The 15,480-nt window shown below is 40.7% G+C and overlaps 1 protein-coding gene across 1 annotated transcript in view; it reads left to right on the top strand.

Moving 5' to 3' along the window:
- Positions 1 to 15,480, top strand: part of LOC129696043 (lipoxygenase homology domain-containing protein 1-like) — a 185,140-nt gene that overhangs the window by 14,555 nt on the left and 155,105 nt on the right. The window contains exon 4 of the mRNA XM_055633450.1: positions 6,074 to 6,245. Coding sequence (XP_055489425.1) covers positions 6,074 to 6,245 — 172 coding nt within the window. The remainder of the gene's footprint in view (positions 1 to 6,073; positions 6,246 to 15,480) is intronic.

Below are 15,480 nucleotides of genomic sequence, written 5' to 3'. Positions count from 1 at the left end.
CGACCCCGGCAACTCTACCCCTGGCTGCGAGGCGCTCCAAATCCAGCGCCGCCCGCGGTCGGACGTCCCAGCTCCGGGAATGTCGGGAGTCGGCGGCATCGCAGCGCTGGGATACCAGCGGGGAGCGGGCAATGCCTTACCGGGTCGCCGTGCGGCAAGCACCGGAACGCTGTGGCCGCCGACACACAACATCGCGGAGCGTCGCTGGATTTGGAGCCGCGGAGTTGGGGGCTCCATCCGGCCGCGGGCGGCGCCGGTTGGAGCTCCAACCCCGGCAACTCTACCCCTGGCTGCGCGGCTCCAAATCCAGCGACGCTCCGCGATGTTGTGTGTCAGCGGCCACAGCGCTCCGGAGCTTGCCGCACGGCGACCCGGTAAGGCATTGCCCGCTCCCCGCTGGTTTCCCAGCGCTGCGACGCTGCCGACTCCCGACATTTGCGGAGCTGGGGCGTCCGGCCGCGGGCCGCGCTGGATTTGGAGCGCCTCGCAGCCAGGGGTAGAGTTGCCGGGGTCGGAGCTACAACTGGCGCCGCCCGCAGCCCCAACGGCCACAGCGCTGCGGAGCTTACTGCACAGCGACCCGGTAAGGCATTGACCGCTACCCGCCTCTCCGACCAGGTAGGGGACTAAGAATTAAAGTTTACCCCTTCACCCCCCTTCACATAAAAGCCCTCCAAACTAACTGACTAACATTTAAGCAATGATTTACAGATGTTTAAGTGTCTCCCGGTCTCCAGGGAGGAGGCAGCCGCTACAGTAGTACAGACCTGGGTTGACCGTGGGTCGTTTTGGGTCAAGTTTGGCGCCAAACGCGAGCTTTGGTGCGCAGACGACATCTGGAAAAAATGGCCGGTTTTCGGAGCTTTTCGGTTTCTGGAACACCGGATAAAAGGTTGTGCACCTGTACATATTGATACAGAATCTTTTTTTGAGTCAACAGGATTAAAGCAAAATACATCATTTAAACGTATAGTTGGAAATATAATTTCTAATATGCACAATATTACAAACATAAGCAATAGGAAATGCCAATTGCTATTTTCAGCTAATACCACCCAGACCTAATGTTGCTAATGTGTACTGTAAATCTACACATCAATTACTTAGCCTTCTGAGAGAGTAAACTAATTATAAGTCTAATTTAAGAGGAATGTGTACAAATGGTATGCCTGCCATTAGCATTCATGTATTTGCAATTTGTTAAGTAAAATTTGAGTACTCCTCTTCCAGTAAATACAAGGCATAAGTTAGCTACGTACTTTCAAAAATAAACAAAAAATAATTTTCTGCAAATAATTGCGAATAAAATCCAATTTTAATGCAATACTGATTTAGGAATCTATTGTTTTGAGAAGCAAATTATTAATTTATATTATTTGAGAAGATTTCCCTAAATTTGCAACAAATTAAATAGATTTGTACATTTTGTACTTATTTAAAAAATTGCAAATTAGTGAATCAGGATAACGTAAATTTGGTCTTATTGAATTTTATTACAGTAACCTTTGAGAAAACAACTTAAACAGAATGAAAATATAGTTGCTATAAAAGCATGAAATAGTTATATTTAATTTTGATAATGCACTTTTGCTTTTTATAAATGGTGTTTATGTAATATGAAACATCTTTTGTTTAATGGTACACAAAAATGCTGGAGAAACTCAGCGGGTGCAGCAGCATCTATGGAGCAAAGGTAATAGGCAACGTTTCGGGCCAAAACCCTTCTTCAGAAGAAGCAAAATCAGAAGAAGGGTTTGAAGAAGGGTTTCGGCCCGAAACGTTGCCTATCTCCTTCGCTCCATAGATGCTGCTGCACCCGCTGAGTTTCTCCAGCTTTTTTGTGTAATCTGCAGTTCCTTCTTTTGTTTAATGCTTTGAATGTGGCTCAACAGTAAAAATTACCTCAAATAAAGTCAGATGCGTTGGAATACTCAGCAGTCAGGCAGCATTTATGGAGAGTGACATGGAATTAACCTTTCAGGTCAATGAATCTGCAACAGAACTGTGGAAATTTACGAATCAAACATATTTGAAGCGGCTGGAGAAACTAAACAAATAAGATAATCAGTGGCACAAAGGTTTTTAGTGCAAGGTGTGAGATGGATGTGAAGTCTCGTTGATTGCAGATGATTTGTCTGGAATAAATGCAAATGGAAAGAGATGAATGAAAACAGAGTAGTAGGAATTTTAAAAATAACAATGCTCAAACTGTGGATACAAAACACCCCAGGCACAGATAGGTTAGACAGTCTGAGCATTTATCCTAGGATGGAAATGTCAAATACTAGAGGGCATACATTTAATATCAGAGGGAGGATGTTTAGAAGAGACGTGTGGGTTGTTTCTTCGACAGGGAAGGGTGGGTGGACGCAGATATGATAGTGGTGTGTTAGAAGTTTTTAGAATGGCACAAGAATATGCAGGGAATGAAGGAATATGAATCACATGCAGGCAAAGGAGGTTGATTTAACTTAGCACCATGTTTGGCACAGACATTGCAGGCTGAAGGGCCTGCTGCTATGATGTATTGTTCTAAATTAAATTTGTAACAAAGTAAGTCAGCTGCTATGAGGCTGCAGTGTATAGTGACAGATTTGAATGTCATCTTGTCTTTCCCATTTAATTTACGCCATCCTCCCTTCATAACCACATGGAAGGGTTTCAGGAAGTTGGGGCTTTTTTTTATTCCATGAATACCCGCGCTTCCCAGATGTTTTCCTTAAAAACATCCTGATGGATGCAGGTTGAAAATGGAAACCGACTACTCTGTGGCAGATTTCCAATACTTCCATTTTTTTTGTGGATTTAGCAGAATACCTTCTTCTGAATTCCATTGCATAGTTAGGAGAATTGACAGCTTGAAATAAACTATTCCCACTGCGTGAGGAGTTTAAGACGGGTAATAATCTAAAAATGAGAACCAGAGCTTGTGAACTTTGAAAATACCAAGTCACAACTTATAAATTGTTTGGAAAAGCAATTAATGTTTGGACTGTTGTTAATTTTATATTTAAGATGAATGGATCCGAGTTTTGCAGCTTGGTTTTGACTCCTTCATACAACTGCTGTAGTTATTGAAAGCAACAATTTTCACAACCACCTTAAAAATGCATCACTGAACATGGTCTTCTTATGTGTCAAACCACCAAGGTCAAATTTCTTACCGAAGACCAGCAAGAATCTGCATAAAAGGTGCACACGTTGGCCGTGGCAGGATCTTGCCCTGTGTAGAGAGGAGCAGGGGCAGACAAATGTATGGACACAAAGTGCTGGAATAACTTAGTAGGTTATGTAGCATCTCTGGAGGGCATAGATAGGTAACGTTTCAGGTCGGGTCCCTTCTTTGGATCCAGACCCGAAAAGTCACCTATCCATGCTTTCTTGTGTTGCTGCCTGACCAATTGAGTTAGTCCAGCACTTTGTGTCTTTTCTTTGTAAACCAGTGCCCGTAGTTTATTGTTTCTGCAGACAAATGTATTGCCTAGCTTGTCTAACTGGAGTTACATATCTCAGTTATGTTGAGTATCTTCAGTTTGCATGTCTCTCTTGACCTATGTAGCTGCCTGCAATAGTAGATTAGCTCCTTCCAAGCAGTTAATTCATCCTAAGTGATTTTTAAGTTTAGTTTAGAGATACCAGAGGCGGAAAACCCGGGGGGGGGGGGCCCAGAGGGGACACGTCCCCCCCATGTTTTGAGAGGTGGGGGACACCCCCCCCCCCCCCAAGTTTTTGTGATCCCAATTTTAAAATCTCAGCTTTCCGCGAGGCAATGGGGGTGGGACTGATGATCGAGGGCGCGATAATTGGAGGAGGGAGATGTGGCACAGACCTGCGCCTCATCCGCAGGCAGGATCGATCCCGGCCGGGTCTCCGGCGCTGTCTCGAGTGCCCAATTCCCCTCAACCCCATGGGTGGCCAGAGCAGACAGACGCGAGCTGTGCCTCCAGGCCCCCAGCTAGCGCAGTGAAACAGCACTAAACCCAGCTCAACTCTGCCTGTCCCGCCAGGTTAACCTGCCTGGACTTGCAGGAAAAATGGCCAGCGCGGAGAAGCAGCGCTGGTGTCACGTCAGTCCAGACAGGGCTGCAGTTAACCTGGTGAGACAGGCAGAGTTGAGCTGCATTTGGCGCTCGATTGAGCCTCCGAAGCCTCGCGCGCGTGTGTGTGTGTGTGAGTGTGAGTGTGCGCATGCATAAAATTGTGCCCCCCTTCCCCTCCATGTTTTGATAGCGAGTTCCGCTCTTGAGAGATACAGCATGGAAACAGGCCCATCGAATCTGCACTGACAAACCTGTACACTAGTTCTATGTTATCCCAGTTTTACATCCTGCACACAAGGGGCAATTTACAAAAGCCAATTAACTTACAAACATTTATGTCTTTGTAATGTGGGTGGTAACTGGAGAAAACCCATTTGAACATGGCAAGAACATACAAACTCTGTACAGATAGAACCATAGTCAGAATTTAACTTATCTCTGGCGATGTAAGGCAGCAGCTCTACCATTATGCCACTGTGCTGCCCCCTGTGCAGAAAGATACTCATCAGCAGTCTTCAAGATGCACCTGGCCTCTCATTATAGGTGACCACAGGAATAGTGTTCACCATTTCTGCCAGCGTGTGGGGATGCTTATTTGGTTACCATTTCAGTGTAGCAGCCGTATGGTGTCCTCAGTTTGTTCCTCCTATTCTACTTGATAAAATGTGCTTCTCTGGATATCTCACTATCATAATGCAGCAAATGTTTGCAATCTGTTATTGTTAGTGGGTGTGAGTAGCCTGTGAAAGTTCCTAGTGACAAAATAATGCTTTGTTTTTTAAATTGCATGCATGCATGCATTGATACCCCAGGGATGACGGGTTTTGGTGCTGAGCAAAGAATTCCCCATTTCACCAAAACCAGGAACTGGAATCTGGTCATGGGTTAATCAAGTCACTTCATTTTTAGCTGCTGTGCACTCTTTTCTCTTTGAAATAAGCAAATTGCCATCATGGAGTGAGATCTGTGACTGCACGGATTCAGTAGCTGGAGAGGTGGCATTCAAGGCCAAAAGAGTCTGTTTAATGGTGCTGAATCTGTGGAATTCTTTGCCACAGAAGGCTGTCGAGGCAAAGTCAGTGGATATTTTTAAGGCAGAGATAGATAGATACTTGATCAGTACAGGTATCGGAGGTTATGGGGAGATGGCAGGAGTTAGGAGGGAGACATAGATCAGCCATCATTGAATGGCGGAGTAGACTTGATGGGCCGAATAGCCCAATTCTGCTCCTATCACACAATCTTATGATCTAATGTATCCTGCTGTCGAGAAGGTCACTAAATGTGGCCATGATTATTGCATTCACCTTCCCATGTTGGCTCAGCTTCCAATATTTCTTTCTGAGGAGCTCTAAATATGCAAAAAAAATGCCTAATAAATATGACTTATTCCATACACATTGGTCAGATGAGTTCATCTACCTAGAAATGTTAACAATCAGAACTTGATCCTCTAATCAAACATTTAGTAGTTTGATTCTTGTTTGTGTAGCACTGGTATTGAGGAGGTAAAAATCTATTTGAAAAAGGTTTGGCAGGCTTTGGCAAAGTATCTGTGGCAGGTGCATTGCTGGACAAGAACAAAATGGCGGAGCTTGAATGGCCTAGCAAATATCATTCTTGTAGATGAACATACAAGGTCTCTATATTGGAAGGTAATTTGTAGGTAGAGAGGGCAGCACTGGGACTTACACATTGAAGTCTGCTGCCAAAAATGGAAAGATGGCTTACTCCAGATGAGTTTAGTTTGAGGTTAAGGGAGTTTCATTGGTAAGGGAGTGGGCATTAGACAAATACATTCTGGGGAGGGGTGGGGGGGATGATGAAAATAAGAGTTGCGATAACAATGGAAGATGAGCTAGCTCTGTGAGATTCTAGAGCTAAATAAAGTCTTTGCAAAAAAAATTATATATTTTACCTTCTCTATTGCACTGGCTGAATCAAGGTAAATGTTATTTATTATCTTATAGTTCGCATACCATTATATCCTTGTATTAATATGTGTTGAATTGCTTCTGCTTTGATTGTTTCAGCTTGAAACCCTCTATCCGGTGAAGAATGTATTAGATGCTGTGGTTGCTGCTGGTCGAGAGGCATATAAGCCGAGAAAATATGATATTTCAAAATTGGTCCTCCCCCATAGATTACCACCTATGACAAATCGTGTTCATCCCAATAGTGTGAGCAAAATAGACACCAGATTCCGTAAGTTTCTTGACTATTACTAATTAAACAATAGATGGCTATAGTTGGCTATAATATTTTTTCCATTTCATTTTTCTCTCCTAATCAACATAATGTTAATTTGTGCCATCAGAAGAGTAGGAGTTCCTACAAATCTCATCATCAATGAGGTCTGTCAGGAGAAATAATTAACATAATCTCATGGTATTGCAGGTGATACTATGAAGTTAATGCTAGAAACTGTAATCTCATGATGGAAAAGAGATCTTGCTTTGTGGAAAGTGATAGATTTAAGTTTAGTTTAGTTTTAGTTTAGAGACACAGGATGAAAACAGGCCTTTTGGCCCACTGAGTTCACGTCGACCAGCGATCACCCCGTACACGAGCACTATCCTACACACTATGGACAATTTATAGAAGCCAATTAACCTACAAACCTGAACGTCTTTGGAGTGTAGGAGGAAACTAGAGCACCCAGAGAAAACCCATGTGGTCACAGGGAGAACGTACAAACTCCGTACATCCAGCACCCGTAGTCAGGATCAAACCTGTGTGTTACTGTAAGGCAGCAACTATATAACTCTACCACTGTATCACCGTGCTGCCCCAAAGAACTTATGGAACATTGTGATGAAAATTAGTCTGCAAAATGTGGAAGACCTGGATCTCACAAAAATGCTGGGCACATTAAAAGAAACTAAGTATATATCCTGTCTTTGAAGAACAATTCATACATGACTCGTATTCAAGAGGTCAGCAAACTAAATTCCATTGATTGAGAACTAGTCTGCAGTACATAATTTCCACTATGAGGCAAATCCATCTTAGATAGACACAAAAAGCTGGAGTAATACAGCAGGACAGGCATAATCTCTGGAGAGAAGAAATGGGTGATGTTTTGGGTCGAGACCCTTATCCTTACTCTTTTTTCAACTTCTCAACCCAAGTTCAACAGCCCACTCCACTCTACACCTGATTCCCACCACAGATGCTGCCAGACCTGCTGAGTTCCTCCACATTTTGTTTTTTTTTCCTCAAGACTCCAGCATATGCAGTCTCTTGTGTCCTGATTTTGTATCTTTTCATGTTTTCTCCTCACTTTCTTTCTTTCTGCATTTTACTCTCTATCCTGACCCATGTTTTCCTTCTGTGCTTTCTCAGTTCATGTTTCTGTACCCTCACAGTGCTCCCCCCTTACCTTTCATTCCTCTTCCAGTTGTTTCTTCTGTCTATTTGTCTCTTCTGTTTTCTTTCATCCATCCTCTTTCGTCCCCCACTTTTTTCTTGCTTCCCCCCTGTTGCAAGGGAACAGTTTCAAGGATCTGACTGATAGAACAGAAAAAGGCTCACGCATCCGTTAAGTTAAAATCAATTTTATTGGCAAGAGTGAGAACAAACACTATATGTATCTCGGTATGCGTGGGACCCATCTACAGCAGCGCCATCTACAGCAGCACCTCTCTCTCTCTCTCTCTCTCTCCCCCCCCTCCCCCCCTCCCCCCCCCTTCCCCCCCCCCCCCCCCCCTCCCCCTCCCCCTCCCCCTCCCCCTCCCCCTCTCCCTCTCCCTCTCCCTCTCCCTCTCCCTCTCCCCTCATCGCGATCCAGTCTGTTGGTGAACCCCTCCAAAAAATCGCAGAAATGAATCGCTGAAAAAATCCGTCTCCACAGCCTGGCCAATAGCTCAGCCATGATTGAATGGCGGAAGAGACTTGATCGGCTGAATGGCCTTGATCTGCTCCTATCACATGATCTTAGCATCTTATGATAAGCACCGTTTTCAGATTCGTATTGTAACCAAAGGCAGGGCCCCACATCCAATCGAGACCCCTCCCATTTTAGGAAACAAAGCGCTATCGACCAGACTTCATGCGCAAAGCTCTTACAATGCTCCCCTGTACTCTTCCTCCCCTGCCTTGTTCTGTTCTCTGGTGGTCATCCAGCCCTCTTTGTTCTATCTCCCTTCTTCTCTCCCTCCTTGTGTTTCTCACTGATATTTTTCCCATTCTCCTCTTTGTTCTTTTTATTTCCATCCCTTCTTTGTTTTAAACAAATTGTTCTGTCCATGCCCCTTATTTTTATCCTTCTTTTACTCCTCATATTTTCTCCATCCTCCTATCCTATATTCCTCAACCCCTCCGATCCTTTCCTGTCCATCTTCCTCAACTTTCAAATCCGATACTTCACCTCAACCCTACAATTACTCTTCTCACTTTGCTTCCCTCCATCCTTTGCATTTCTGGCACTGCCTTCTGGACTGCTCCTTTCTTGTTCTCTAAAACTCTTCCTTAGACATTCCCTCTCCTCCTTCTGCCTTCCCACTCATCTCTCTTTCTTCTTCACTGCTCTTATCCATCCACCTAGCTGTGTATCATTGCCCTCTAATCGAGCTTGACCAGAATAATGTTTAAGTGGTGTAAGTGATGAGATTGCCATCCTAGAGGAATTTATTTTGCAATAAATAGTGAAAAATAAGAGTTTATGAAATAAAATACTAGTAGGTCTGGTTTCCCATTACAGGAAGAATGTGGAGGCTTTGGAAAGGGTGCAGAGGAGGTTTACCAGAATTGTGCATGGATTAGAGGGTATTAGCTACAGGGTGAGGTTGATTAGGCTTGCATTCTTTCCTTTTGAATGCCGGAGGTTCTGGGGAGACCTGATAGAAGTATATACAATTATGGGAGAAATAGATAGGGCAGAGAGTCTGAACCTATTTTCTAGAATGGAATTCTCATATACTTGAGGGCATAACTTTAAGGTAAGAGGGGCAATGTTTAAAGAGATGTAATGGACAAGTTTAATTTTAATGCAGGGTAGTGAGTGCCTGGAATGAGTTGCCTGGGGTGGTGGTGGAGGCAGATGCGTTAGTGGCATTTATGATACTTTTGAATGGATTTGCAGTGATATAGATTATTTTTAGGCAAATAAGGCTTGGTCTTGGTTTTATGTTTGGTACAGACATTGTGGGCTGAAGGACTTGTTCCTGTGTTTGATGTTCTATATAACTTTACATGTGTAAATGGAATCTTAATTGATATTGATTCGCCATCATCTAGTTTTCTGTAAATTTAATAAAATCAATCCATATTCTGACATTCTGTCTTCTGTTATATTTTATGTTTTTCATTTAAACAGTAAATTGATATTTCAATGTTATATTTTTGTTACATTACTTCCTTTGCTGGCATTTCTTAATATTTTTTTACCTTTTCTGTTTCCCTGCTTTTCCTATTTCTTTTCCACCTTCCTCTGATGTGATTTGGCACTCGGATCACCTTTATCATCTTTACTTCAACTCCTATGTCTATAGATAAGAATAAGTCAGGAAGAAGACAGTGGATAATTAACTCTGTATCTCCTTCTAGTTCAAGGCCTCAGGCTTATTCCACACCATCTGATATATTAAGCATAAATGACAGAAACAACTCTTTAGGAGCTAGTTTTTCTGTGAGCAAAGATGAACCAAGGTCCTGCGAGAATTGTATCTGTGCAAGGGAAGATAACTCAGCAATGCCATCAGAAGATGACATTGAGAAGTCTATTTATGTCAATGAAGATGGCAGTGTGACAGTAGAAATGAAAGTGCACCTTTGCATAAAGGAGGAAGAGATAATAGAATGGACAACCACAATTAGTGCCTCTGGTGTACATGACGAAAAAAGTAATGGCTGCAATTCAAATCTGGAATCTACTGTGAATACAAGGGACTTTGTTCATGCGCAGTCTCATTATCAACCTGAAAGAATGCAATTTGAAAACCTGGGTACTGAGGAAGTGTTTGATGATCCTTGTACAGCACCAACATTCTCAATAGATGTAGAAATTGAGAAAAATGGAAATTATGACATCTGGCAAAACAATTTTTCAAACACTGAAGAACACCTTGATTCAGCAGTAGAACCCTTTCTTTATAAAGGAAATCCCAGATTTAGATCGGTAAAGCAGGGTGTAGTTTCTGGCAAAAGCTTAACTGCAAAGTGTGACACTCAAAATAGTGGAAAGATAATTCAGTTTCCAAATCAAGAGGAAACAGGATTTAGCGAGTTCGGCATGAAGCATAATAATGAACATTTTTCAATACCTATTGAAAAAAAAACTTTTAAAATAATTAGAGATGCAGCTTCTGATGATTTATCTGCAAAGATTAATGTAAATACTCAAAGAAAAGAGAAAACAATCCAAGAGAAAAGTACCTCTTTTGTTGGGAAAGACTCTTCATCAAGATCTTCACAACAATTCTTTGATGGTCACTTAGATGCACCAAAAATGATCAACTCTGTCAATAAAAGAACAAGTGGAGCAAATGATTTATCAGAATATTTGGTAAGAAACAGATGTGTTGATTCGGAAATTAATTTTGAAGGGTTATGCTCAAGACCTTCTTCAGGAGATCCAACATATACTATGTCAAAGCAGAGAAAAATTGATAGAAGACCAATGAGTGCATCATTTCAATATTCTAGAGCATCCATGCCAGTTTATCATGAAACAAGTACCTTGTCCACTGGAGTGATCTATTCACACACGTCCACAGAAACGAAGCAAATAAAAGATGGAAACATCAGTTGTACATACAGTTCTGGATTATGTGAGGCCCGAATGTCTATATTCTTGAAAAATGTTAGCAGCCTTTCAATGTGTTTACTAAATTCTAATGCAAGGTATCAAAACTGCACTGAAATTGATAATGAGGTAAAATTGCCAATGAATGCAGATTCAAATGATTCATCATATTCAAATGATGAAGGGGTCTTTTGCAAAATTGAAGATTCAAGCCGTGCTATCTCTGATTTGGACAAGCAAAACTCCAGAAAAGATTCAAGTGGGAATACAAATTTACACCCAGAATATGACAGTAGTTCACCACCATCTCAATTATTATGCCGACATGACAATAATGACGTTTTCAGTGATAATTGTACCATTCCTAATGGTGGACATGAGCTGGCAGAAGTAATTGACATGACAATTGAATGTGAAAGTATTGAAAGTAATACTATTGAGATGTCTATTAAAAGCAAAGAGACATTTTGCATTGGAAGTGGTTATGATGGTTCTATATCTCATTACTTAACTGACTTGATTTCTGCTAAAGAAATAATTAACTGTAATCCGTCTCAAGTACCAGTAGCTTGTTCATCCGATAAAATAATTAATAGTCCAGAGTCACCTGAAAATAGACAAAAAGGAATGGAAGATCAACATTTTATCACCATCTGCAGCAGCAATGTAATATCCTTCATGCCAGAAAAGGTATTTACAACCAACATTTTCCAAGATATTATTTCTAAGCATGAAGATACCACTTTATTGATATCCTACACAAAACAATTAAATCAATGCCCTGAGGAAGATCAGTGCAATTCAATTACAACCAAGGATGCATTTAAGTTGAATCCCTCACCCATGATACAATTTGATTCTGAATCTACTTTAACTGTAGATTTGCAAATTACAAGAGCTAATGGTAGTTCAAATGAAAGTGCCATCCAGCTATGTTCTTTTAAGCCTATTAGGAAAAAATGGAAACATGTGGAGAAGAGCAGCAGCAAAATACTTAATATACCTGCAGTTAAAGATCTCAAAGAGGATGCTCAAAATACAGTGCTTTTTTCTACATTAATAAAGCAAAATCAGGAATTACGTAAGATGGATATTCCCTCAAGTCAAAATTTGGAGCAAAATATGGTAAGAAGCATATCACCCACTTCCGATTTAATGCACTATGAAACAAATCTTGGCTCTTCCCCATCAACATTATTTGCCAAGGAAAGGGTGAACAATAATTCAACAAGTAACATTATAAAAGAAACAAATAACTTGTGTGATAACAATTATGAGACCATTGATCAATTTGAAAGAAATGGAACTGAAACAAATGATACAATGAAACACAAATTTAAACAAATAGTGGAGACAATTATTTGCAATGTGAGAAAAATGCACAAAGTGGCAGAAGACTGCAGGCATGATTATTTATTGCAAAGCCAACTGGATGTTGTTCAGCGAGAAATTAAACATGCACCCATCTCAAATGAGAGTGGGTGCCAATTTGTTACAGAAGTGATCAAAATGGAAAGTAATATCAGTGAATTAAAAAAAGAAACTAATGAGATTGCAATTCAAGTTGATACTGGAGTACTTTCCGAAACAGCTGATGATGGAAACTCCATTGAAGAACAGGACCTAAGGCAGGTGTTATGCCTGCTTCAGTCAACAGTAGATAAATTCAAGAATATTTCCCATCATGGACAGAAATTACATCCAAAGAAAACTTATGGAATGCCAGATGTGTTGGAGAATCTTGCCACCACACTGAGCACATCTTCAAAGGTCCTCCTTGCCTGGTTAGCAATTATCAACCTAAATATATCAGTCCCACCTGACGCTGAGTCTGCACTGATGGCTAATTGTAGCTGTTCTGAAGTGTTAACATTCTTAGAATTGGTAAGGAATGTTGTCAACTTTCAGAAAACTAATGATTCAAAACAACACATTTCAGAACTGCAGAAGTGTGTCTCACAATTAGTAAAGTTGCCGACAAATGAAGAGTCAACCAAAGAAGAATCAACCTATGTCTATTGCAATGATCCAAAAAATGAATGTCCTCTACAGACTGAAACTTCTGCTGATAAACAGTCTGCTTTATCTAGTCCTCCACAGTTAAGCTGTTTTTTTGACAAGGAAAATTATCTTGATATACTCAATGTAATTGAGCAGCTGTGTGCAAATGAAACAAGGAGTGAAGTTAACAAGAATATTAGTACCCATCCAAATGAAGAAGGCATAAATGAAGCTGTGAAAGAAATAGGCAGCAAAGACTTTGGGTTACTCAATTTTAAAGACAATTTAATTTCTGCACACATTTTAGAAGATCAACTAACAAGTGACTCCATTTGTCAAAACGAAAGAACCCTTGAAAACGCGATGGCAAAGAACAAGGAATGGAGTGACAAAAAAGTTACAATTTTACAACAACATGAGCTTCTGAAAACAGAGGCTATTATTGAATACCGGGAAGTAATTGGCAACAAAATGCAAAATAATGAAAATGGAGACCCAGCATGCCCGAGAGCTATTGAAGCTAATGATCAGTTTACATATGGCAATGTCACAGCCAGTCCAGATGAAATGTTAGCAGTTTTGGATACAATGCATCCACAAACTAAGATCTCTCTTCCAAAGTTTATGGATCATGAGTCGCTTTTGGCAAATGCTAAGTCTGAACCAAAACTGGGAAATAACTTTTGTCAGGGGGATCATATGGGAAAAAATAACAGTAGTGAAATACATGTTAGAAAGTTGCCAGCATCTGTTTTTGTATTGTTTAACAGTGAAATTGAAAATAAACCTGAAGGTAAGCAGCAGGCAAACAAAACCTCTGAGAACTTATATTTTGAAGGTAAAGCTGAAAACATGGAATTACTGCCTTGCAGATGCCCTTCTGTACCATCAAATCATGATGTCAAACAATCTTTACAAAGGCAGCAGACATACGATTTATCTGAAGGAGACCAAACAAGTATTAACAGTATTGCAAGTGATTACAATTCGCAGGCTTCAAATGAAATGACCACCGAGGGAGAGGAAGATACCTTTGAAAAATCAAAGCATTTCTCTGCAAACTTTGTTAGAAAAGCCACAGAGAAACTCTATGGCAAATTGCACGTCGGATCAAAACACCATACTTGTGACCAATCTCCATCGTGTAATAACAAATCAAGGGTTGGAATAACTTGCAGTGTTAAAAACGAACCATTAAATACTTCTGGCCTAGAAAAGGGCCAAACATTTAAAAGCTCCCAAAACACCAATTCACACTCTGAAGAAGAAGGAGTGTTGATTGAGAAAGGGAGATGGCTACTCAAAGAAAACCACTTAATAAGGAAGTCTCCACCTTTAAATCTTGGAATGTATGGAACACTGGACGCAACATCAGTTGACACCACATGTGACAACACAAGTGACGATACTGCACACCAACATGTTAGTGCTGTACATTTAGCTCCTCCACTGTCTGAGCTGTCATCCTCAGAAATTGAGGAAATAGTAAAACCAGGTACCACATGCAATTATTTCAGCATGCCTCATGCAAGTGATTCAGAACCATTTTCAGACCAAATCAGTCTTAAAAGTAAGCAAGGCCTTGCATATAGTGGTTCAAATCTTACTGTAAAGAAAGAAAGTGGAAAACAATTAGCTAGAACATTTGTTCACTCTGCACAATTGACTTCCGTTGATGACTGTGATTCACCTTTTGCATCAGTGGGATTTCATATGTTTGATAACAAAGTTAGTCCTCTGGCGCAGCCATTACCCGATGGGACAATTGCGGGGCAGGGACCTGTAGACATTGCCAGTAGAAACAGAAACATTCAAAATCCAGACTCTCTGGATAAGTTTCATTTGCTATGTGGCCAAAACTGCCCAATTCTGACTGCTATCATCGAATCAAGCAATGAGGAAAGCAGAAGGTTTGTATATCAGAAACCGTCAGATCCAGAAAATCAATGGGCACCTTCTCTAGATAATGCAGAAAATAGATATACCTTCAGGAAATACAATGGCTTACTGACAGAAAGTAGAACCTGCACAGGATTAATTGACAGCATTATCAGTGACATGCACAAGTGGTTTAAAACTCCAAGTATTCATAATGACATTAGTGGAGTTAAATTGAGTCTTAATGCAAATTATTTGGCAGCTGATAATAAACTATTAAAACCACTTTTGCACACAGACAACACAGAATTCAAACCCCTTCTTTCCAATGTCATTTTTGAGGCTAAGAAAAAGTATATAAAAAACATAGGAAAACAATGGTTCATGAAAGAAAAGATGCAAAATAATATGAAAGCCATCAAAGAAAGAATTAATGGCTTGTTAGTCCAAGCACAGGACGTGGAAGATACTTCAAGTAGACAGACTGATCCATACCTTCTCGGTGGAAGAATGAGCACAGCCAATAATAATATTACGATTCCTTTATTGGAAAATGACATTCGACATTTAGTCATGCCTTCGGAGAATGTCAACAGAAATGATGTAGCAATGAATTCTGAGAAAGAACAATTTTGTGACAGTCACAAACCAATCCATTCAAACACATCAAATAAAAGAAAAGATTGAGTGATTAATGTGAAGGAAATGATTTTTTATAGTTGGAAATATTGTTGTACTTATCAATGGACCGTAGGAAAAAGAAATGCTGTACAGGGATGCTGCCAAAATGAAGTTCAGCCTTTAGAAACCAAAAAT

This window comes from Leucoraja erinacea, chromosome 4 (genome assembly GCF_028641065.1).
Source record: "Leucoraja erinacea ecotype New England chromosome 4, Leri_hhj_1, whole genome shotgun sequence".
In the NCBI taxonomy this organism is placed as follows: Eukaryota; Metazoa; Chordata; class Chondrichthyes; order Rajiformes; family Rajidae; genus Leucoraja; species Leucoraja erinaceus.
This window is presented reverse-complemented; position numbering and strand designations above follow the sequence as displayed.